General features: G+C 51.8%; 1 protein-coding gene across 3 annotated transcripts; it reads right to left on the bottom strand.

Annotated features, from left to right (window-relative positions):
* Window positions 1-643: 643 nt before the first annotated feature.
* On the bottom strand, window positions 644-22700 carry WIPI1 (WD repeat domain, phosphoinositide interacting 1). Of its 3 annotated transcripts, none has more exons than XR_008822080.1 (13): window positions 22543-22700; window positions 20604-20686; window positions 18819-18988; window positions 15212-15308; window positions 11347-11444; window positions 10202-10294; window positions 9810-9880; window positions 8774-8881; window positions 8216-8380; window positions 7929-8036; window positions 6575-6696; window positions 2017-5820; window positions 644-1185 (listed from the first exon to the last, which is right to left on the bottom strand). XR_008822080.1 is itself a non-coding variant. In XM_056340353.1 (13 exons), the coding sequence occupies exons 1-13, from the start codon at window positions 22611-22613 to the stop codon at window positions 1138-1140; spliced, it is 1335 nt and encodes a 444-aa protein (XP_056196328.1). In that variant the 5' UTR covers window positions 22614-22700; the 3' UTR covers window positions 644-1137. The 3 variants fall into 3 exon arrangements, 1 of the variants encoding a protein (XP_056196328.1); XR_008822081.1 differs by having other exon boundaries at window positions 3488-5820; XM_056340353.1 differs by having other exon boundaries at window positions 5720-5820.
* Between the last annotated feature and the right edge of the window lie 2646 nt (window positions 22701-25346).

Genomic DNA, 25346 nt, shown 5'->3' with positions numbered 1-25346 from the left:
CCCCCCCCCGACAGCTGCCCTCCTGGTGGCAGGATGCTTGACTCGTCCTCTGCGCTGCCGTGGCAGAGGTCAGGGACTCCGCTGAGACAAGCATCCAAGTCCAAGTCTTTGGAAAAGGCTTTTTTGGGGAAGGGGGGAGAGGTTTGCAGTGCAGAACTGGGCTAGCTGCTCCCCATCAACTCCGCATGGAGAGACTGGTGTGACTGCACGCTTGTTTTTAGGGGGGTGAGGGAGAGGTCCCTGCCCCCAGGGCTCCCAGAGATCAGGGCTCCGGGCAGAGAAGCTGCTCCTGCCGATCCCAGTGCGATGCCGGGGTGCAGGTGGGGTGAAACAGCGCTTAGAGGGCCAGTTCTGGGCAGCTGCAAAGGCAAAATCGAAGGTGCAACCGAAACTTCAGAAATCACCGGGACTTCTCAGCAGCTGCGCGAGGGTTTCCTGAAACAGTTTGGGCTCCAATTTACGCACCCAGATCTTTCTTTGGACAAGCCGTAAGTGAACGTGCGTGGGCTTGGCCAGGTGGGTGCCGTGTGGGAGCAGCTGTCCTCACGCCAGCCCCCCAGCCCCCTTCTCCCACTCATAAAACTTAATCAAGACTGACATCTTTAGGGCCCCACAAAGAACAGCAGGAGCACGGGCAGCGAGCTGCCAGGGCCAGACCGTGACTTTATTCTGTCTTTAAACGTAGCAAATGGCATCTTCTCTAGTATCACTGCAAAAATACTTTGCCTGGGTAAAATATTATGTATATACTGTACAAAGACATAAGTTTAATATATCTTCCTATAAGTACATTTATACACATAAACCGGCATAAATTAGAAAAGGGACAAATGGGTATATAAAATTCTGGTTACATACAAATCTGATTAAATTAGCATTTACATTGTGGTTCTAACATATAGTTTGTTAAATATAGCGATGTGCATACAGTACGTTGACACCCCACCCAGCCATGAATTAAAACAAGGGGATAGTGGGGCCAGGTATCCACTTAAAACATACCATAGGAAAAAGCAGGAGATATATATTTTTTTTTTTTTTCTCGTCTTGGGGGACTCACAAATCTGTTCTTCGAAATTCCTGGCTTTTCCAAAGCACTTCCCAGCAGCTGTCCTAAGCGCGGATGTTTGCTTCTCATCATGACCTCTTCGCTTTGCCCGGCTGACCTCCACGGCACAAGATTATCTACCAAAATCAAAACAGAATTGGCCTTACTTTTCCCAGCAACAGGGTGTGTTTCAACTTGGTTTTACACACATGGGAGGAGAAGGGGGAGGGATGTCCTGCAGTGTTTTACTTTCCATTCAAAGGCAGATTTGTCAGTGGTTTATTTATTTACTCTCCCCCTCCCCAAATTTACAGTCCTGGGAACAGGAACCATCTGGCTCGGTGATGTGTGTCTTGCCCCTAGCTGGCCCTGGGCTGCGCGCAGCCACACTTGCCATTCGGCTACTGGGGGGCAAGTCCATTTGCCTTGCTAAGTCCTCCCCAAAAGTCCAGCTCCTGGCACGGCTGGGGGGGAAAGGCGCATGCTGTGCATCACCCTGTCTCTCCGGGGTCTCCAGCTGGAGCCCAGAGTTAAACACCTGCGTGTCAGACTGGATCAGGTGAGGGGAAGCCGAGCCGAGGTATCAGCAAAACCTTCGCGTGAAAGAGCAGAGCGAGCGCAGAGAAGGCCAGGCAGCAGTGAGGACCCTGAACCGCTCACATCGCCCCTCCTGCCACGGGAGGATGCTTGGGCAGAGCGGCAGGGCTGCTGCCGCACCCCGGGCGGGTGCCTCTGCGGACACTAGCCATGGGCCAAGGCACAGAGCTCCTCTTTATCAGCTCCAGCCTTGCCAGATGTGACCTGCATCTCCCAGTGATGCAGATGTGACCCCCGCAGCCCCAGCTGGAGGAGGGTCTGTGCCAGCTCCTCCTCTCCATGGGCTTCAGGACTATCACTTGCCCAGTTTTGAGGGACAAGCATTGGAACTGAAGTGCACGGTTCCCGAGGGACCTCGGGTAACCACGTACCAATGTACCAACAAGCTGGGCTTAACCCTGCAAAGCCCCAGCTGCCCAAAATGCCTGTCTGAGCACCAGGGCAGGAGCTGCTGTGAGGAAGAAGAGGCCAGTCAGGTTCTGCCAAACTTGCTCGTCCCCCGTGAGACTTGATTACCAGTAGAGCTTCACTGCAAACTCTGCAGCTTTCCTCTAAGTCAGCTGTTAAAAACCCACCCCGATGCTTAAAATCATTACTGTCGCATATCCGTGCAACAGAACGAGTGAAAGACCCTTCAGCCAACAGCGAGGAGGAACTTGGGCAAATATCGGTCCCGTGGAGCTGAAGATGCATCTGCAACCTGGTCGCTTCTCTCAAGATCTGTGGTTTGGAGCAGCAGGGATGCGGCAGAGCCCACGCAGGGGCACTGATTTCCCCCCGCCTGCAGACAGCGGTGCTGCCAGGGTGAGGATGTCGTGCTGTCGAGGGTGGCTGCGGTGCGTGGGCTGCTGGAGCTTGTGCTCCTGCCCGTCCTTCCAGGGAGCAGGCAGGAGTGGGAGCTGCCCCGAGGAGCTGGTGCCGGCTGCTGCTCACTGCCGCGGGGGGAGTTTTCGTTCTGCCCTGTGCACCCTGTAACCAACACTGCAGGCAAGAGCCACAGGCAGCAGCATCCTTTGGCAGCACAAGCAGCTGCCCAAGCAGTTTTGGAGGTAGCCAGAAGTCGATGTGAAAGAGATTTTTGAAAAACTAGCTGTGCCGCAGTGAGGGGAAGCTGTCTTTGAAGAGCTGAGTGCTGTATGCAGTCTAGCCTGACTTAATGAAATGGCTCTCCCGATAAAGCCTTCACCTCTCGTCCTGAAGCTGACAAGCTTCAGCGTGCAGCCAAATCCAGGATGGATCATGTATGCCCAGAAAAGCACCGAGCAATCTGCTGGAAGAAGTCACCTTTCCTACCAAATCCCAGAAGTTTTAAGAAAATCCCCTGGTTGCATTCCTCAGGTCCACACGGGCTGTCTCGCTTGCTGAATCCTGTAGGATTTCTTTTGTCAAACCTCACTGCACTACCCCAAAACTGTCTGACCATGCCTTCGTGGGGAGAGCCACCGAGGTGGCTCCCGAAAGTGGAGCTGGCCAAGCTGTGCCCTGCCTGGCCTGAAGCATGCACCAGCAGCTCCCGACACTGCTGGGAACCTCACTGACACTGACAAACCCACAAAGAGTGGCAGCTGCTCGGGCAGGTAACCAGAAACCAGCTGTAATCGCCGCAACTAGAGCTGGGTTTGCTCTTCCCATCCCGCAAAGCCTTCTGACCATGCGGAGCAGGGGTGACGCAGCCGCCTCCCAGAGTGTCTCAAGCACGGCACCTTCTCCTCACCCGCAGCTTTAGCCTGCTGTCCATCTCAATAATGCCTGAGTCCTTTCTGAGTAAGATCAACAGTGGGCCTGAAAGCACTTAATCCACCCCATCAGTGCAAGCAAGAGACGTAATTGAACTTGTTTAACCTCTTGCCGCAGGATCCTTCAGCAGTCCTGGCACAATCAGTAGCAACATCCACATTCGCTCTTGTTGAGGCCACTTTTTATGAGCCCTCCTTGGACTTCTCATCTCTCCTCTGATCTGTCCCTCCTCCTGTTTAATGAAGAGACAGTTTTTGAGAATCAGCAACTGATTTTATGTTGGACTGAAGCTGCTTTTCCTCGCTTTTGACAGCTGAGCCTCTGAAGTCTTGCTTGAGGTCAAGGGAAGGCAAGATGTTTCAAAATGGAGAGGAACTGCTGGGTCTGAGCATTGCTGTTTCTCCAGAAGTATGTCTAAGTTCAAAGCCATACTCGTGGCGTGGGCTGTGGGTGAATATTCCATTTTGTCACAAGTTTTGAGGTTTTTAAATGTCTTTTTGTTGCACACTGGAAAACAAACAAAACCCTTCCCATGTTTCCGCAAAGCAGAATGCTGTCAAAACATTTTTGTTGGATAAGGTCAGGTTTTCTCTCCCTCCTTCTCTGCACAGAAGTGACCGATTCCTGAAACCCCCCTTGAACGCGTCATTGAGACTGAACATCTCAGTGCTGAGAAAACAGCAAAGTTCAGTGAAATTCAGAGCATCAAAACATCCCAACCAACTCCCTGTATACACTCACGCAGCGGGAGCCAGCGCCGCACTAGCTGGTACACCAGATGCAAAACACATTACTGTCAGCAAAGGAGGCGCAAAAGCAAAGTCCTGGCTGCAGAGACTTTATCTGGAAGCTCCAATTGCTAAGCCACCATATCAGGGGGTATTTTTGGAAAGCGCTTTCCCTCCCACACCACCTCCTCCCTAACATTACATATGTAAGTTGCTCTGTCAGGTTAATTACAGCACAGGATTTTGAGAGATCAAAGTTCATTTAATAAAAGTACCTGCTGTTGTACAGCAGGGGTTTGGGGCTGCTTTTATAGGGCATAGTCGCAGCAGGAAGGCTCATTCAGGAGCAGCGTGATTCCTGCTTGCTGGCATTTGCTTGTCCCCAAACCACGTGTTCAAGAGCAGCTTCACCAGAAGCAAGCAAAAGATTTCTTTCTGGCCCTGCTGCTCCTCCCAGGGTCCTGGGCCACCAGCTTCTCCATGGCCACAGGGCTTTGACCAAAGGGGAGACATTTTAAGCATCCTTCTTGGGTAGTGGAGTCAGACAGCTAGAAAACTCCTGTTCTCAGTTTGCAGCAGGTTATGTTACAGGTAACAGAAGAGAATTAGTTTTACACCACTTGAGTTGGGTTAGGTAGTGTTGTTTCAAAGGGAAGCATGAGCTAGTCACCTTTCATCTAAATAACACTTCGAATCAGTTAATAGGAAAGTGCCTCACAGAGGTCAGCCTCATCATACGGCACAAATCCTGGGATCCCGATAAAGTTTTTACTTCCTCCTTTGCAGGCAAAACTCCAACAGCAGGATATGTAAAAACGGAGTAAGGGATTCAAATCTGCCAAGCCTACAACTTGAAATCCATTACAAAATTCTGCTATATTAATCCATCACTATTACGAGGACACTGCTGATTACAACCAGATCATAGCGCGATACCAACATCTGTCCATTCAGGGGTTAGATACTTTACACAATAAATATGTGTGTAAGAGGAAAAGGAGCCAGAAAGACACTGCCAGGCTTAAGTTAGATTTCAAAAAGCCAGTATCTTCTTCCAACCGTAACTGAGAAAGTGCCATATAAAAATTATAAAACAGTTTAAAACACTGTTACGTCTTTCATCTTCGTACTTGGAAAAGGGGGTTCCTTTTCAGTTAGCTTGGAAATGAAGAGACTGGTGAGGTTCAGGTATGTTCCAGTTGCATTCTGTAAACTAATACAAGTGACTGTAAATGCAACAGGGAATATTAAGTTTTTATTTCTAAAGGATGGTATTGTTCAAATTAAAGCTATTCTTGGTAACACTAGAAATCTGCACAAGGCACAAAGGTTAGATCTGGATCTGAACGTCATTCTGCGTCTGCCCTTCATTCAATAAGTTCGTTCTGATCCATCTCGTTAATAGTTTCGATCATCCCTGCCCCATCCCCAGCTCCCATTTAGTGGGGGTGTAATTTTCCTGGCACTGTCCCTATAACTTAATTAGTTATTTTAGGCTTCACAGTCAGCTGGGACAAGGTGGGGGCAACGGTATCTCTTCTGTAAGAGCTTAATACTTTCTTCTTAGCATGAGGGCTGAATCGCGGTTTTAGGGGTCTCGAATGCTCACAGGAGGAAACTCATTCTCGTCATCAAGACACACTGGTCCAGTTGCAAACTCATGCTCTGGGATAACCTCTCCTCGCAGGGCACCACCGTCCTCCGAATAACCTGTCCAAGTAAAAGTACAAAACGTTACAGAGGAATGGATGGAAGGAAGCTGGAAACAAACAGCGGAGACAATGTTATCACCTTTTTAGCACAGAGCTGCTTTCTCTGGATTTTTGGCAGAGCTCTGGGAGACTGCGGAACAGAAAGGTGTCTCAATCGACACTGCAGATTGGGGAATGGTTTACATGGCTAGCCCCTGTGGCAGAAGCTTTCCTCCTCCCGCCACGCACGTAAAGCACCGATTTCAGAATAAGATCCACATCTGTGTGCAGACCTTTAGACTTGGGAATAGAATGAGAGAGTCCCCCAGTCTTTTCCTGCAGCAATGTAGCGCTAGCTTCGTTAGGGTAAGGTGTAACAGGTTCAGGAGGATCTGCAGCGATCCTGCCTCAAAAACAGCTGAGATCTGACTTCTACACACAGGGTTTCAACTCCTGGAAAGCAGGCTGACAGCAGCTGCTGTCTGACGAACCGTGAAGCTCGGATGCGGTTACTGCTCTGCCAGCAGGGCCGTTTGTGGTACAGCTCTGCCCAAGGGGAACCGCTGGCAAGGGGTCCCGGGAAGCAGAGCAGAAAATGCTTGGCCTGTTTTTGGGGCTGGGGATGAACCAGGTAAGCTCCAGAGAGCCCTGCTGCCCCAGCCTGCATAGCACAAGTGGTGTTTCTGGTGGAACCCTGGAAGCCGGGAGACTTTCCACTTCGCCTCAGGTGGCTTTCTTGCTTCTGCCTGAGGAAGGGCAGACACGATGCTTACCTGGCATGGTCGAAGTTGAAGGCACTGTACTTTGTCTGGCTACGGTTGCTGCATAAGATTGAGGTAACGGAGGCCGAAGGTTGTTTTCTTTGTTCTCCTCCGTCTTTCCTGAGCCGAGCAGACTAATTGTACAGGAGCAAGAGAAGGGAGAAGAGTTAGTTCTGATCCCAACTGTTCCTCCCCCAGAACCGGCTAAGACAAGCACATGCATCCATGTCGCCTTGAAGCGCTTCACCCATCCACATCACTGCGTCTGGGCACTGCCTGCAGCCCTCACAGCGCTGCTGAGGAGGAGAGCATTGTGCTCCACAGCTAAAGCAGGGGGGGAGGCAGAAGATAGGGAAAGCACTACTTCAGCTAGAGGACAATGCTGGCACAAGAACAGAAGGGAACAGATTGACCACAAAAGCTTTAGGTTACAAAGGCAAACAGTGTTTCTAATCACAGAGGGGGCTCCAAAGGGCTTCCAACAGGAGCGGACTAGATGGGAAAAGCAGCCCTGGCTAGTTTAGGACGGAGTTTGAGCAGAGATATAGTATGATGTAACGTAACTCATGACCCAAGGGCCCTTCTCAGTCCTCTGATGCTAAGAGGAACCCACATTACAAAGCTGGCCCGCCAGCGCCGGACGGCTGCTCCGGGACGTGAGCAGGCGGGCGTCAGCGGTGGCTGAAGGCGGCGGGGCGGCCGGAGCACGCTGGACAGCGCAGCTTTGAAGTGCTTTTGTTTTGTGGCTTTTCAAAAAACTGCTGGCATTTTCCTGGCTGTCAGCCACCTCCCGGCTTAGAGCACATGTTACATCGCACCCCACCCCAAAGGCTTCACATCTGGAGCCAAGTAGCCCAGATGTGGGGGGAGGTTAGTGCTTAATCACATTTGCATACAAACTGAACAGCAGCACGCATACTCTGCCTTGGCACTGCACGCCTGCAGGCATGCAGCTGTGCGAGTTTTTGTTTGCGGAAGCTCCCAGCCTTGCTCCGCACCATCCTGCCCCCAAAGTCACCTGTCCGCACCCACTCACACCTGGAGAAGGTGCTCTGCTCTCCTGCCACCATGGTGGCCAGCACTCTGCTGCTGGAAGCATCTCCTAAGGCACAGCCTGTCCATCTCTGCTGAGATGCCCCACGACTGCCTAGGGATCTGAGACGTCTCTGGCTTCTTCTGCAAGCAGCCCCACGTCCCTGCCTGCTGACGTGGTTCCCACCCACGCCTGTCGGGTCAGGCAGCTAAAAATCACAAAGTCAGTTCTAACATTCTTGCTCCTACAGCTCCATTTTGTGCTTTTTGGCGAAATTTCCCTTAATTTGCTAAAAGATCAGCCTCTATCAGATGTGTCTGGAGGTGTAGTTACCTGTGTTTCTTAATTAAGACACACTCCCCTCCATCTTGTGGATCCAAGTTATAGATAAAGAGGTGTCCATCTGACGTAGTCACCAGCAGTCGAGGCAGCTTCTGAATGCTAATGAGAAAAGCATCATGAGTCCAAGCGCATCTGCACACAGATACAGCACACACCCACACTGCAGGCTCTGCAGCCATGGGCACAAGATAAGGGGCCACAGTGGTGGTGTTCTGCAGAGATAGCTGTGTCTGCTCACAGGCTGGCGTGGCAGAGGGGATGCAGATGTCAATACATACGTGGAGAGGGCACAGATGTTCCTTTGTCCAGAGATGTTCAGGCGAACAGTGGCAAAGGCTCGATCCTGGTTCATCATGCCCGATACCTGAGCAGGGAGGTAGTTGGTAGCAGCCTGGAACATCTTTCCCATGTAACCGCTCCAGGTTGGAGGCTCTTCTGGCCGGCTGAGGGGGTCACAAAGCAGCATCAGTGGGGCTACTGCAATCAGCGTGACAAGACAGATCAGGACCAGGCAAAATGATCCTGATCTCAGGAACGCAAAGGCTTCCTTTGGAGCACCTGCCCACGCTGTGCACCAACCTAGCTGGATACACAGGAAGGAGGCAGGAGACAGCAGGAGCTAACAAACCCGGAGGCCTGGAAAGGCTGTCAGCAGGGACGCAGTGCATAGCTTTTCCAGGGAGTGCAGCCCTCACGACACAAAGCCAAAGAGTTTGCAGCTGGTATTGCTCATGGAGAGTACGTGGTGAGGAAATGGAGGCCAGCTGTGTAAAGGCAGACCTCTGAGGCAGAGATGCCTCTGGGGCAGGGAGGTTAACCCAGGCTAACGCCCTCACCTGTCAGTGAGATGTTCCAGTTTAAAGATGTGCACAGTCTCCGTGTTGCTGGAAGCACAGAGGAACTGGGAATCCATGCTGAACACCAGAGAGCTGATGTTCACATACCTAGGGCCAAGCACAGGCATGACTGGTCACTTCACGGCACACCGTTCAAGGGGAACTGCTCAGGTTTGCTCACAGAGAAGAGGACCGGGAGGAAGAAGACCCATGCACGGTGAGGAGGCACCCTGCCTGCCCACTGCTGAGCCTGTGGGCTGACTGACTAGCATTTCCCTAATACCTCTGCTCAGCAGGGCTGTGGGTAGCCTCCAGCTAGTGACAAACAGCCAGAGAGGTTAAAATGTCCTTGCTCACAGAGCTGCCTGTGAAATGAACATCTGTGCCAGCCTCATACAGCAGCTAAAGCTTCTGGTACTGCAGAGGCCAGGGAGGATATCCAAAGTGCTGGACAGTGGGATGCATACGGCATCTCCCCCTGCGCAGGTTCAGCAGGGCCAGGGCGTCTCAGTCATGGCAGTTTTTGTACTGGCAGAAGTGGGTGTAAAATCACAGGCAGGTCAGGGGCAGGGAAGAGGGAAAGGTCAGGAATGGATCTACTGAAAGTATTTGAGGGAGCCTGCGGAAGGGCCACAACAGCCTACTCCTACCATTGAGTCCTGGGCTCTGCGCAAATGACTTCGTAGCTTCAAAGCACCTCCTTTGAGAGGGCAAGAGTTGGGCTGAGAACTTTTGGGACTTCATTATTTTAAATAAGAAACAAGAACGGACACAGTAAATGGACTGACTCTACCTCTGTTCTCTGCAATCGCCCTGTTCTGTGACACACTGAATTGAATCACTAAACTTGCCGGAGGCAGCTGGGCGCAGCGTGGCTGTCTGGCACAATGACATTTCTATCTGCTACGTTTGCTGTTGTTTTCTTTCTGCAAAAGATGCCAAAGCCACCAGGATCTGACGTTGCCCTTCCCCTCTGTTTACATTTCTGCTCCGGGAGCCCTCTGTGTACTTGTCACCGACAGAAGAATGAACTGACCTTTTCATCCCTCGCCGGAATTCATAGAGCTTTTGCCCCCCAGGAATGGAAAATACACGAATGACTGTGCCCTACAAAAAATGCAAATGGAAAGATCATGCAGGAGCAGGGCAAAGAGTGCCAGCCCTTTCTCTGACACACCCAGGAAACTCAGGATGTGCAAAGGCCCCTCTTTGCCAGCCGAGGTCAATTGGAACCCAACACTGGCCTCTTACAAGTCAGAGTCCTTTCAGTGCCCCTCCTCTGTTGGCTGTCTTTAAGAACGGGCAGCTCAGAGGTCCTGCTCTCCATACTTCAGACAGCTGATGCACCAGAGCAGGCTGGGACCCCCTGCCAGCCATGGGCAGAGAGCGCAGGCAGCAGAGAGGGTGCTCGCAGTGATGCTCACTCACTTTTTCGGAAGCACTTGCCAGCTTCGAGCCAGTGGAGTTGAAGGCGAGAGCAGCCAGAGGTCCGTCATGGGCAGGAATCGTGCAGGCTGTTTTCTGTGGGGCAGAAGGTAACGTGAGTGCAAAGAGGCACGTCTCCTCGGGCTGCCTAAGGGCAGGGCACTCCCTGCCTTGCACCCTATCCTCGCCTGCCCATACGGATTCACGGGATCGTATTGCACTTATGGTATCCTTTCAACATCGTCAGTATTTCTTATCTCTGCCCTGCCTTGAGCTCACTCCCCACCTGCTATGTCCACTGTGATTACAGAAAGCTCACATCAGGGGCAGAGGTCCTCAGCTCCCCACCTCTCCGGGCAGCGGGACCAAACTGTGCCCTCTCCAAAGCCGGGCATTTCTTTGTGCAGAGCCAGAGCTGGCCCCCCTGCCACTCGCTGGGCTGTCCAGCAAGCGCTGCCGCAGTGACACCACCTGATGCCTGCAGCGAGCCCAGGCCCTCGCTAGTACCTCTCGCAGCAGCAGCAGCGTGTTTTCCCCTTGTGCTCTGCTCCTCCCCTGCTGCAGATCCTCAGCTCCCGCTGCACGTACAGAGTGACAGCCTTATGTAATCCAAAGCCCTGGCATAAACAGCAGATAATCATGACTCTGCTTCCAGCCAGGGACAGATTTCCTGAGGGGGCTTGGGACACCTTGCCCTCTCCGTGACTTTGGATCTGGCATCCCTTCCAGCCCGTGGTGTGGCAACGGCAACGGCTTCAGGTCCTGCGCTGTGCCTGGAGCAGCTCCAACCCTCCCTGAGCCACCGTGGTCACACCAGTCCCTCAGGATACACTGCTGAAGCTCCTATAGGAACGCCCTATAGGAACCCCTGCCTCAGCCTGGCAGCGGCCCTCGGACTGCGGGGTAACGGGTCATGTTTCCCTGAATATCCCATACTGGGAGATGGACGTCCTGATCTCAAAAAGGCTGTCTGCTTCGCATGGCGTCCAAGCAAGGGGGATGGGGAATGTGCCTCCCCAGGCAACTCCCTGCAGTCGAGCTCGGTGGAGTCTATTTGTTCATCCTTCCCAAAGGCCCTGTTGGATTTGCTGTGGTTCTGTTTGTTTTCAGTCCCCGCCGGTATCCAAATGGGCGAGCTTCACACTTACCAAAGTATTTCCGTCGTAAAGCGCGATCTCTCCGCTGGTCGCACTGCCGGGATAAGCCAAGTAGGAGTTGGCGTGGTTGATCGAGAGAGTGCACAGACCTGGCAAGGCAAGGACACAGCTGAGGTTGTTTGCTGGTGGAAGACGGAAAGCAGAAATGTGGCCATGGACACCGCAGGGGGTTCGGGCTCTGTCTCCTTTTGGGTCAGTGTCCGGCAGCTCTGGCAACGCCTCGGCGTTGGGGACACCTGCTGGTATGGGACAGTACGGCTCCCTTCTCCGGCCAGCGTCCCCAAACCCTGCTCCGAAGGAGCCCAGGTCCTGCTTTTGAGCATGTTCTTGGCTTCTCCCCCTTAATCACTTCCTTTGGGAAGGCAGGAGTAGGTGCATGAAACACAGCAAGGGACATCTTGGTCTCAGGGCTAACAGGACTCCTGTCCAAGCATATCTGAGCACCTCCAGATGTGCACAAGGTGTAGATGCCAGGTCAGAAGCTCGGATGAGCAGCACAGCATGGACTCAGCCCTGGTATGAAGCCTGGCACATGAAGGCTGGCAGGCAAGGCAGTGGCTGTGTGGCTGCGTGGCTGTGTAGTACTGTTTCCTTTTGCTCTGAGCAGAAAAGGGAAGCAGAGAAAGACAAAGCGAATGCCATAGCTGTGCAGGGAGTTTCCAGCTGACAAGGAACTTAAACCTAGCTAAATTTTAACCACAGGGGGAATTCTTCCCCATAATAGCCATCTGCTTTTATGCTAACGTGAGCATAAGGGTTCCCAAACACCCCTTTCAAAGTGAGCAGGAATTACAGGAGGAGACAGGGATGGATGGCTATGTGTGTGGGTACGTCCATCTGCCTGTCCCCCAGGTGACCTTGGAAAAGAGCATCTCTTCCTGCCTCTCATTTCTGTTGCTGGCTGAGGACCCATCCCAGTGAATCCTGTCACATACAGAAACGTGTCTCGCTTGCTTCCTGCACCATGTCTGCGTGCTCAGAGTCCTCCCAAATCTGACTCAAGGCTTCAGCACGACCTGAGCTTCCTGGCCCCTGCCCGGGAGTCCCACCTAGTCCCACACGTGGAGGAAGCCACGGGGTTAAAGGCTGCTGGGGATGCTGCAATACTCCCCAAACAGGACACCCGCACGTGTGCACGTATATGCACGGACGTGCGCACACATGCCGTGCAACCCGTCCTGTCAGGACACAGCCCTGGCCCAGGCCCAGCAGCAGGGAAGGATCGGCTGAAGCTCTCGTTTTAGGTCATTGTTTATAACTAAACAAAGAAACCGCAGCGGAGCCAGGAGCTGCAGGATCAGCCAGGGGCCCCAGGGATCCACTCCCTATCAATCAGAGGCATTTACATCATGCCAGGGACAGCACGCACCGCACCGGGGAGAAGAAGAGGCATAGCAGCAGCAAAGTGCAGGCAATTAAAAGGCATCCAAAGAGGGAAGGGTAAGAGTCAGGCAAAGATAGTCCCGGGACTTTGCTCCTGATGCGCATCCTCTCTTTTCGGGATGGTCTTCCCCCGGCCCAGGCAGCACAGGGGGATCAGCGCAGCCCGTTCTCTAAGCAGAGGATCTAGAGAATGCTCGAGCTAAACAAAGCAAGCTCTGAGCCGCTGGTGTGAGTCACCCGCTCCCTCTGCTCCACGCCTGGCTGGGAGAGGCGGACGGGAAACCAGGCCAGGGGAAAACACAAATGTGAGTGTACTGGGCTGACCTCAGGGACGCACAAAGAACAAGGATCACAAGGGACACGGGCAGCCTTTGAAGATGCTCCTCTGCTCTCGGCAGCCCCACAGCCCTGACCAGGCTTGGTGCATGCAGTGATGGGCTCAGGAGGGAGGAGGCAGGCTGGTGCTGCTCAGGATGGCACCTCCGGGAGTGCCACATCACGGGTAGCTTGTCAAGCAGCATGGAAAAAGGCAAACATGTCTGAGAAGCCTGGCCTTGCCCTCAAGCTGGCAGGTCCGGGCACATCTGGGGCTTGGGGGGAGCCATGCGAAGTGGTTTCCAAAGCTGAAGTCATCCCTGAGATATGCCCTCGTGGCACACATGTCACCATGAACACTGTGACCTCCTTGGTGCAAATCCTGCCCCTGACATGAGTCACATGAAGAACAACACGCTTGAGCACACATGTAGAACAACAGGCTTGGTCACTGTAGACACTTTCCTCTCCTGTGTGGAGGAGGCTGGACCAGGAGCTGGGTCCTGGTCAGGAACAGCCAGAGATCTCACTGCGACTGGCTGTGGGTGTGTAGCAAATCCTGGTCCTCACCGTGTGGGTGTCACTGTGCCCAGGGAGCACACCTTGAGGTGGGGTGGCACACTTGTCTTGCGCTCCTACAGCCCGCTGGCGCAGCTCCCCACTCTGAAAAGGGTTACACACAGAGCGGTGAGGCTGGACTGCCCTGACCGCCTGGACACACCATCCTCAGGGGCAAGTTTAGGACCAAAGCAGATGGTCCAGGGACAAAGGGAGCACGCATGGCGCAGCACTTGTCACTCAGCTCATTTCAATGAGAGCTGCTGCAGTAAAAGGGTTTTAAAAAACTAAGCCCATATGAAGTCCTGTGATCCGCAGCAGCCTAGCCCTGGCCCAGCGAGTGCTGATTGCTGTCGCTCTTAAACCATGACCTGACCATTCAACCCCACTGCAGAACAGCTTCAGGCCTGGGTATCCCTGCCATTCCTGCTGCTGCTCTGCAGGACTTTCTCGGGAAGGTTTTAAACTTTAATTATATTTGCAGTATTTAGTATGTTTAATCCACACGGAGAGGCCATCTGTTGAGACCTGAAGTAGGTCAGGGGCGCCGCTGGAAGAGCATCCCTTGAAAGCCCAGAAGCCAAGTGTGAGTACATCAGCAACTTCCCAATGAACCACCCATCAAACGATACTGCAGCCTGTGACCGACCAGGATATCACAGCAACGCACAGCAGCACTGCCACAGGCACTCAGCCAAGTTTCCCTCTCCATGGCTAAAAATAGCACCTCTCCCATGAGCAGGAAAGCCGGATTCACCCTACGCCACACAGAAAGGTTCTGTTCTGCAGCCACCTGCCCTGCCCCCTGGGTTTGCTGCATATATGGAATAATATCAGGTAGCAGCCCAGGCTCCCGTGAGCTCCCTGGCAGGGAATTAGCGCTGTGCCTGGCTGTGTTTTCTGCCCCGGGTGATCTTCACAGCACTAACCACTTTAGGAGCGGACCCCAAGCCCGTAAGTAATCACAGGAGCTTTCTACCTCAGCAGAGCAGGGCATGTCCATGGTGAAAAGAGAACCTGGGTTAACCGCAGGTCTACAGGGAGCACCGAGCTCTGCAGCACAGTGTGACGCTGCAGAGCTGACTCATGCTGGCAGCATGGGGAAGCAAGTGGGGCTCCTTTGTCCAGGGAGCGAAAATGCCACGGGACTCTGACGCAGGGCACGGTGAAGGAAGGAGAGGGAGTCCCGGAGGAAGAATTTCAAGTTGTCCTATATGTGGAGGGTAACTTGCAGTCCTGGCCTGCCTTACAGCTTTCCGCTTGTGAAAGAGAATAAAGGCACATTGCAGGAAGCTGTGAGCTGCACGGACATTGCACGCGAGGACAGGAAGGGACCGAACCTGGGGGGTGAAGTCAAACCACACTGACCATTTCTGCTCTCCTTTGATGCATTTGCTCAGGGCAGAACAGGGTTTTGCTCAGGGCAGAGCAGGATTTGTGCTCTCCCAGGCCCAACTGACTGCCTCCATGTATTTCTGCCTCCCCAACACTGATTTAGGATACACAAGCCACAGGCTGGTTTAAATTCTAACACAAGTGTGGTTCTACAAAGCTCCTGCAGAGCTGATCTCTCCCCTTCACACAGTTCTCCCATGCTTACCTGTTGTATTTGGAGGTGTATCCATAATAGTCTTCAAAAGCTTCATGTCCTTAATGTTATGGATGTAAATTGACTCCTCCAGGCAAACAACCAGCCTCTGCAAGGACACAAAGGACATGCACAGAACCTCACCAGCATGTTGCTGTTGCTCCCACGGTTGACAAACCCAAACCTGACAGTGATGTCAGAAAAACTCAACAGGAATTTCTCATGCACTGACATGTAAGAGAAACATTATCTCTTCTGCTTCTCCACCTCCCCTCACTGGACAACCTTTGATTTTGTTTGACTGCCTTTGAGAGCTGTCTGCATCTGGTCTTGCTTTAGAAAGCAGACAAACCGTCATGACTACTCTGCTACTCTAAGAGCTGATCTTCCGTTCCCAGAATCCAGGAACAAGACGACACATCAGGATTATACTCTACCATGGGTCTTGATTGCCATCTATTCCTAATCCATCTTTTCTCTGCAGTTCTTTTCATAGCAAATCACTTTTTGTTCATAAAGATCTGGCAGCAGAGAGGCTGCCAGTCCTGCTTGTCAGTATGCCTACAGACGGAACTACGTGCCCCTTGCCCTGACTTTTTCTTGATTTGGGAGCGAACAGTTAAGTGATGGGCCTCCCACTGCTGCTAAACCTAATGCATCTGTTCAGCAAATTAACGTTTCTTTTCCCATTCAGCATCAGTGGGCAAGACTCTGCTTTACGTGCCCTGCAGAACTGCATAAAAAATGGGCTAGGAAACATTTGTTCCAGGACAGTCACATTTACACCACCTTGGCAGATGGGTAAGGTGTTTCCAAGTTCATGTACTTGTTCCTCTTCTACTGAACTCGTCAGGAATACCCACCCAGCCGAGAGGCAGCCGCTAAGAGAGGAGCTGCCGGGTGATGGGGAGGAAAGGCAGAAAGGAAAAAGGAAGCCTAATGCTGTAACTTTAGCACTGGGCCACCATCTCCGTGACCACTCTGCTTTGTGCCTCAGCTTGGTCCAGATCTCTACATGTTACCACAGAGGCATTTTGCATCGCGGCTTTTTTTGGGACCAGGCTTTGGATCTGGCTGAAAGGTTGTTCTTTCTAAGTCCAGCAAGCTCACAGCTCCACCTACGTTAGTGCCAAGTGTCCAGAAGCACCAAAAACCTCCCAATAAAAATGTAAGGCCAGACTCCATCCAGGCTTCTGAAGTTGGAGCTCCCGAATCCATGTACAGGAAGCCTCCACCTCTTCAGAAATGAGGCCACTTATTTAGTATCTAAATGCGGAGCTCACTCACTAACTTGAAACACCCACATTAGAAAATCTTTGCCTTGCTCCACCATTATTCTCAGATCAAACTCTTTCCCACTTCTATTCCTGCTAACCACAGCATCTGGGGCTGTGTCAGAGCCATTTTGCATTTCCAGGAAGACTTTGCCTTTTCTACAGTAACAGCCATCAGCTTGCTAGCAGAGACTGTCACAGTAATATTTATACAGCTGACTTCGGCGAAGCCACCACGTGCTTTCCCAGAACTGCAAACTGCACTGCTGTTGATGTACAGGTGAAAGGAGGTTTCCAGATGATGGCAAAGCAGCAGCCAGAGATGCTGGCACCGACAGGGAAAAAATCGAGGAAAGTGATGGGGGTGGGAGGCAAACAGGTGAAGGAGGCCTGCAGAAGCTCTCTGTGAGTTGGAGAGGGCTGGTTCTCTGCCTCCTGCGCCCCACGCAGCCCTGGAGCGCATGCTAACATCAGTGCAAACCATGCTGAGATGAGGAATGGGGTTTATCCTCACGGTGCACACAGGTGGAGCCTCAGAGAAGGTGCCTGGTGCTGTGATTGCCACACAGGGCTCAAGGCACTACATCTTGTACACAATGTTACTGCTCACCAGCATTTTTCTTCAGTACTTCAGTTGGACACGATTCAGGTTAGATAACTGAATTGTATGTTGAGGACTTAAATGTGCTGGGTATGGAAACAGCCAGAAAACATATCAAACCTCTCCAAAGAGCTCAGCAGGGTTTCTGCAGCAAATGAAAACTCAGGGAGGTTACAGGAGAGCTTCTCACCGGTCCCACAGCACAGCCTTATTCCTCACTTCGAGACGAATCACGATCTACCTTAACACACTTAAGAGTTACGTTGGAGCTTGGAACAAAGAGTTCCCCATGGTCAACAACTGAGTGTTTGCACACTTGTTTGCACAATGAGGACTTCTTCACAGAGATCAAATGGAAACATGCACCATTTGTTTGAGACCCGTTCCTATTTTATTTGCCACCATTTCCCCATGTTAACACCTTGCATGGGATTTGGCTTTTTGTGGACTTTTAATGAAAGTACAGCTTTCACACAGAAGCCCAGGCAAGGGGTTCAAATGTCACAGCACACGCAGAACCTGACTGCCACCAGTTTGATCCTGAACATAAATTGAAATGGTGATTACTCTTCTGCCTACCCAGCTATCTGTAGCATCCTCACATCTCTCCAGGTTTGTCTGTGTTACAGCTAGAGGATGAGCTTAGCCCAGGACTTGAACCCAAGCTCGTAAAGCAGCCAAGGAACACAGATGCAGTGCTGGGTCTATGCATCACCTTAGGCAATCTCCAGAGCAGCAGATGGGGAAAAGCCTGAACTTATTTTATTCTCACACTAACCTCCTAGAGCTGCTAAGCAGAACCTCCCAGTTTATTTTTATACATATACATCTATCTGCAATTCAAAGGAAGTCCTTATTTTGCCAGCTCCATTGTAAGTTTAAGTGAAAAAAATCAATTTAGGACAGATTTAATTGTAGTACAGGAACTTCTGGTCAAACACAGCTTTACTGGAAACTCAACCCAGCGTTTCCTTATGGGAGAGCCTTACTGCAGGACTCACTGTTGCTGAGGAGAGGCTGATTATATACAATTACACAGACTGCTTATTTCTTCATTGTAAAACCTCCTCTGCTTCTTACGGCATATACTTTGAAAATAATTATGGACAAAAAGAAAAGATGACTTAAAATCCTCCAAAAGGGCTCAGGGCTGCATGAAGCTGTGTCAGTTCAGAGAATAACACTCTAAAAGCCGCCTTTTAAGTGGCCTGAATGTTTTCTATACCTTTAAAAATCAAGCAAGGCTGCTAGCAGTACTTGAGAAGCAACCTTTCACTTCATCCACGGAGTTCAAGTTACTCCTGGGCTTTGTTTCTGCATTTGAAGGTCTCATTTGCAACCAAGACGGCAGAGGTGGGCCTGAAGTCAGGACGTGGAATCCAAGGGAGGGAGGAAGATGAAAAGGTGTTTTTTTGGCAGAGCTGCGTGCAGAATAGGGAAGAAGGCAGACAACAAAAAGTCTTTGTGTAACTGCTATGGAAACAGGACTTGGCTTCATTTTACTGAAAGAAACAGTTGTGGAGATGATATCCACAGCCACCCTGCTCCTCTGTCAGAGGTCAGCAAGCCTGAAGTGGAGCTGGTAGGGGAGGACAGGCACCTACTCCTCCAGTCCCACTTCACAGTCTCTGTGCAAACCTACCCAGGCTGACACTGCTCTCCTAGGCAGCGGGGCCCCAGCTAGAAAATCAACACCAGCGAAGAGCCAGAGTGGAACAACCCTGCCTAACCCCCAGCCTCTTACCTGACGATTCAGCCGGATGGACAGTATGTTACTGGAATAGCTGTAGTTGCAGATCTCTGTCCCTTTCTTGAAGTGGTAGACATTCATTTGCTGTGGCCTGGCATGACTGACCACAACCACAAGGCTGCTGGAGAACAGACGCTCCACGATGTAAACATCTGGGATTTCATCTGGGCACAGAAGGAAAGCAAGACAGAGTCTTTAGCTTGGCTTATGGTTAGTCTGATTGCAGCAACAAGATTCGATTCAATTCAATTGGGAATTGGGCTGGAAGGCTTGGTGCTCAGGTGGTCCACATCTGCTTTTGTTAAACATTTCTCATACCTGGCACAAAGCATTTAGGTCAGAACAAGAAAGGGTTAATGAACCTTTCCCTGAAGGCAGAATTTAAGCCAGCCCCCCTTTGATAGAGCTGTTGGGCCTCTCCTGGGCAGGGCCCTGCAACTGAAACTAATTCGTGGGAAGGGGATATAAAAAGGAGAAGCCCACTCAACTTGGTCAGGGGCTTTTTTGGGTGGTATGAGAAGGTGGGGTGGTGAAGGCAGTGGCAGCTTACTGAGGTAAGGAAGATGACATGTATAACTCACTGCTTATTCTGCATAGTGTCTGATTTCTCCCAGTCTCTTTAGGGAAGGCTGACATGTTTAAGCAACCCCCCCTCCCTGTCACTGGGGTTGTGGCCTCTAGAGAACTCTAGCATGGCTGCGGGGAAGAGCAGTGTGGTATGTTTTGCAGTGATTGTGCTTGGGCTGACTCCCCTTGTGTTGAGAAGGCACCGTTAGAATGGTCCTGGTGGACCTGTGCATAAATCATAAGGGGTTATGAGTTCTAGTTTAAGTAGCCCTGAATGCTGCTCAGTGCTTGGGCTGTGCTGCCCTGGCAGCATGTGCACTTTTCCACAGCTATAATGTGGGGCTGCTCGTGCCTCAGCCCTTGAGTGTGGCACCAGCAGGGATCTGTTTCTCTTTGGCCTGACTCTGGGGGCAATCTGAGCTCTGAAATACTACTTAATGTAAGCCTGTGGCTTGCTGCTGTAGAGCAGCTTAGTTACCCTGTGAGACAAAGATGAATGGAGCCTGGACTTTGTTCCAGATGATGCAGCTATGTCTGGTTGCTGAGGCTCCTTCTATAGCCACTGGAGAGAGACTAGTGTATACCAGCTGTGATATGTATCTTTACTGCATCTCGACTAAAATGCTTCTGGCCACGGCCTGAACCAGTCTAGAGTACATGCTCCATGAGGCCTGACTTGTTTTGGGCTGTTAAGTGCACTGCATGCTGCTCTGAGCACAGCTAATAGCCTGCTGTGAATAACCTTCTTAAACAGGAAACTTGTTAAAAATGCCTTGCTTGTAAATACCACATTGGACTAAAAGCCTGCAAGTTATCTAGCATCTGTGCTGGGAGTCTGAGGCCTCCTGTTTATGTATCTGAAATGTGGTAGTAGTAAACTGCCTCTGAAAGCTGGTTGGTAACAAGCTGCTGCTGTCAGACTGAGCAGTGAAAAAGCTGGATTCTAAACCTGTGGGACTCCTTCAGCTTTGTTAAAGTACTGCTGCTTTAAGTTAAAATTTAGAAGCTTCTCCAAGGTTGTAGCTAGCTCTAAAGGCTGCTGTGCACAGGGCAGTAATCGGACTCGTTCCTCTCCTGATAGAGGTACAGCAGGTACAGATGCCATCTCTGCAGCAGGGTGAGGAGAATCACCCCCTCGAGGCAGACTGAAGTGCAGTAACACAGGTGAAGTCTGTTGGCCAATATTCCACCACAGTGAAACAGGAGACTTACTGCTTTCGTGAACCTGGTCCAGTTGATCCACAGAACTTAAGGAAAAAAGCCTGTATCCAGTTGTAGTTCCAATTGCCAGGGAGCTGCAAAGACAAGACAGAAATCTGCTAGTTCAGATCTTATGGCCTCCAGGTGATAGCAGGAGTCCCTTGCAGGGGTTTGTGATGGTTTTGATTGGGATAGTTATTTTTTTTTCCATATTGGCTTGTACTGAGCTATGGGTTTGGATTTGTGCTGAAAAGTGTTGAAGATACAGGGATATTCTTGTTATTGCTGAGCAGTGCTTACACAGCATCAAATTTTTTCTGCTTCTTGGCAGGCTGGAGGTATACAAGTTAGGAGGGGACACAGCTGGGACAGCTGATCCCAACTGACCAAGGGATATCCCAGACCATATGGTCATGCTCCGCATACAGAGCTGCGGGAAGAAGGAAGGGGGACGCTTGGAGTGATGGTGTTTGTCTTCCCAAGTAACTGTTACATGTGGTGGAGCCCTGCTTTCCTGGAGATGGCTGAACACCTGCCTGCCCATGGGAGGTGGTGAATGAACTTTACCTGTTAAACTGTTCTTAACACGCTAGTTTTAGAAGGGTAATAGTGATAATTCTCTTCCCCCATCCCCCTGTGGGGAGTGAGTGGCTGTGTGGGGCTCAGTTGCCAGCTGGGGTTAAACCATGACATGGGTGAAAACGAGTAGTCCCAGGTATAGTGATCTGTGAAGGCACAACTTCAGTTTCAACTCTCAATCAAAAGCATATAAAGTAACAAAGGAGTAAAAATAAAAACCAACAAGTAAAAGAGCCCAAGGATCTTGGCTGTCAGTCTGAGGCCACTGCAGCCTACAGAAGGTAAATATCCCTGTGAGACACCAAACTTGTTTCTCCAGCAGCCACGGGACCACATGAATGGATGAGAAACAGGCATATCTCTACCTGGTAGGCTGCAGACAGGACCTTTGGGGCATTAATGGGGGCTGCTTCCAAAGCCACGACCTGATCAGTCTACATAGACACACAGATTTGTGAGGGCTGTAGAAGCTTTGCTCTCACTGCTAATGGCTGTGGGCACAAGCATGTGGCACAAGGTGTGGTGGTGCCAAGCGCTGGCTTTGCTCGGTTCCAGATATAGCAAGCAGCAACACCTAGGTCTTAAATCAGCAGCCAGCCCAGAATACCAGCGCACTGGTGGCCAGCAGGTTCACGTCAGCAGCACATCTCCACCCATCAAAGCACCCTTTGTTTAGACACAGCAAATGCAAAGCAGTGCTGGGAATAATGGTATTTCCAGGTGTGGGGCTGGGGTCTGATCTGTATCTCCTACCCCAGGCTCTGGGCTGCGACCACCAGACCCTGTGTGTGGCTCGCTGCTGCAGGATGGGTGTTGTCCCGCTTGGAAATGGCTCTTAAAATGATGGATGGGCTCTGAAGCAGGTAAACCACAGGTTAGACACGGTGTATGGGTGGGAGGCTCCAAGGAAACCCTCCTTATCGCCAGCCAGTGGTGGGGCCGGAGCCCTGGGCCACTTGGCCACCCACACAGTGGCCACGGTGCGGGTCAGCAAAGGCCTCCGAGGAAGTCACTTCTCTGACCTGCCGAAAACATGTCCCAAACCGGTGGGGAGGGGGACCCCCGTCCCCCGCAATGATTCCCCTCGGTGTGCGGCCTGCCAGAGGCCTGACCGGGGGTGTCTGTGGGGAGCCGGGGCCCCCGAGTGGGGCAGGGCTGGGGGCCCCACGGGGCCAGCCCCGTGTGGGGAGAGGAGCCTGGCCCCGGGCCCCACCGAGCCAGCCCCGAGGCGGGGCGGGGGTCCCGCGGGGCTCACCCCGGCAGGGCCGGTCCCGGGGGCCAGCCCCGCCCCGAGCTGCCGTGCCCGGCTGCAGGCCCCGGAGCCCCGCCGCGCTGCCGCTGCCCCCCGCCCCACGGCGCCCGCCCCGCTTACGTGCAGTCCTGGTTGTAGGAGAAGCAGCTGAGGGCCGCGGGCCCCCCCGGGGCCTCGGCCGCGGCCTCCATGGAGCGGGCGCGGCGGCTCGGCCCGCTCCGGCCCCCGCGGCGGCGGCACCTCCCCCGCGCCGGGCCCGCTCCGCGGCGCAGGCGGCAGCCGGGGCGGGGCCGCCTCCCACTGGCCGGCTCGCCGCCGGAGGAGCCGCCCCGCCTGCAGATAGACTCGCGAATCGACCTATCCGCGAGGGGAAGGCGGGGCGGTCCCGCCCCGGGGCTGGCGGAGCCGGCGGCTATTGGCTGGCGGGGGGGGAACAGCTGTGCGTGGCCACGTGGTGATGTTGTGGTTGCATCAGACGGGCCCGGGCAGATGTTGGGGGAGCACGTCTGGGGGCTTGGGCGGCCGTGCGGGGAGGGTGGGCGGCCTTCTGGGGGGCGGGGGGTGCTGGGGGCCGGCCTGGCGGAGGGGTGATGGCCCCGCTGCCCGGGGAGCAGCGCTGCGCCCATCTGTCTCCCTGGCTAAATACTGCTTTCAATTCAGTTTTCCTTTTTTTTTTTTTTAAAACATATTTTTTAATATATTTTTTTACAAAATTAACACTAAACTCGCTGCCTTTGTGCACAGAACTGCTTTACTCATGTGACTAAAGCCGCTGCTACCTTGCAGGGTTGAATCTACCAGGGGAAAATACATGGAAAAACAAACCCCAGAGCCAGTTGCTAAATGACAAATGTTCTAGAAGTCAGTACAATAACATTAACAGTGCACAGAAATGCAGGCAGAGCCTGCAAACCCCCTAATTAGATGAGTAATCCTCATGTGAGTGCTGAAGTCATTGGCCCTAGATCACTTGATGTGCACCACAAGGCTTTTGGAAAAAGAGCCACATGTAATACCATCTAAATGAGGCAGATTCCATGTGGACACATATATCTGCCCAGATTAATCCCCCTTTGCAGCATGTGGGCCTTCAAGTGTCTGCAGTGTTCCCCTGTTACAGAGTTTAAAACCTGCAACTGTGAAGATGATTGATATTTTTTGGGGAAGAAATTACGAAAATGCAGACCTTCCAAACAGCATTAGCTTGGAGTGAGGCTGATGGTGGATCATTCCCTAGGACATAGAGCGTGTGAGCGACGCTGCGACGGCAGCAAGGGAATAATTTTAAATTCATCAAATTTTGGGGGAAAACATCTTCTATTCATAGGGGCCTAGTGGGAAGCTCTAATAAAACCCAAAATGAAACAGAAGCTGGTTTTGAATGTCCTGAGACTGCCTCTGTGGATCAGCGTAGTTTGATTTTGGAACAGAGATGTCAGACAGAAAATGGGGTTGTGGAGCAGGAAGAAGCTTGAAACAAAACCAGAAACCCTCCAACAATCAAAACCAGGGAGCCAGTGCCTTGTACTTCAAAAAACAGTTTCTGAGCAACTTCTACAGCTGGATGTTTGCTGCTTAGGTAATCACCATGAGCTGGTTCTAAAATGAAGCCCTGATAAAGCAGAGCCAAGGAAGGAACTGAGACTTCGGCAACACAATTATTTTTGTAGCTTGACTGATGCAACCATGTTGGTCAATCTCCCTCTCAGCCAGCTGCCTATGATGGCTATTTATTTAGTAGAGGTGGGAAAAACAAACTGTTCTTGTCCTCTGCTACACTGTGAAAACCTTTGGCGGCCTTGGGAGCAGCTGTTGCTGTTGAGTACTGCCATGTCACAGTGATGGCTGTTGCTGTTAAGACCATGGCCAGCACCAGGGCAAGGTGCTCCTCTGACTGGACTAGCTGGTGTGTGCTGGTGAAGCCCAGCCTCACAAGAGCCCTTGGAGACCTCAAGGTCTGTGCTCTGACAGGTTGGGGTACTTGGGTTCTGGGCATGAAATAGAAGCTGAAGTGCTGTGTGTGGAAACCGTGGGTCTTTCCGATACAAAAATGAGGTGTCTGATGTCCCAAATGTAAAGAAATAGCTAAACCGATTTTTCAGGAGCGCAGCTTTGGAAGGAGGTAGTAGTTAGATCCCAAGATCTTTCTTGGGATCTGGGTATATGTCACACCTGGGGAAAATGGTCTGGCAGACACAGCAGAGAGCCATACTAGACACCAGGAGGATAGCTCTTGGCTCTGATGCATGCATTTCCTGGGAAGAATATACCAGGAGTTGGATTCCCTTTCCTGACAATCCTGTGATTGCTGTAACTCTGCTTTGTGTGCAGTACCCATTGACAGTAACAACCCCAACTCAGCCATTAACTCTAAAACCAGTCCAGAGTGTGGCCATCTGATTGTAAATATTTTTCTATGCAGAAAACTTTGTGCGACAGATTGTTGGTTTGCATTCTCCACCCTGGGTGTATGGGTGGAGGAAATGGAGGTGAAGAAGATGGGAAAGCAGCTGCTGTGCCTAGAAGCCATGGGATCCTGCATGTTGCCATTAAGCATGAAAAGGCTTTTAGGTACCTTTTGATAGCTTTTAGGCTTATCCCCGGCTCAGTGTTTAAATTCCAGCTATGCTCTATCCTCTCAGATAAAAGCCTGCTCCTACCATGTCTGGTATTTGAATGAAATTTGCTACATTAAGAAAGGTCTTGGCCAGGGCTAAATCTGCTAAATATCCCTCACTGGTATGCGTGATAACCCGGGCCTGCTGAGGGACTAGAGCCTTCCAGGGGAAAAATAGGCAGGAGGGAACAGGCAAAAAAGTGAATGTCTATTAGGGAGAGTGACTTTTTCTTATAGCAAGGAAACAGTCTTTTGCGTGTGAAAGGAGTGGGGAAAGGTGGCATGTAGGCGCTTGCTTTGCTCTTAT

Source organism: Falco biarmicus, chromosome 1 (genome assembly GCF_023638135.1).
Source record: "Falco biarmicus isolate bFalBia1 chromosome 1, bFalBia1.pri, whole genome shotgun sequence".
NCBI classification, from domain to species: domain Eukaryota; kingdom Metazoa; phylum Chordata; class Aves; order Falconiformes; family Falconidae; genus Falco; species Falco biarmicus.
This window is presented reverse-complemented; position numbering and strand designations above follow the sequence as displayed.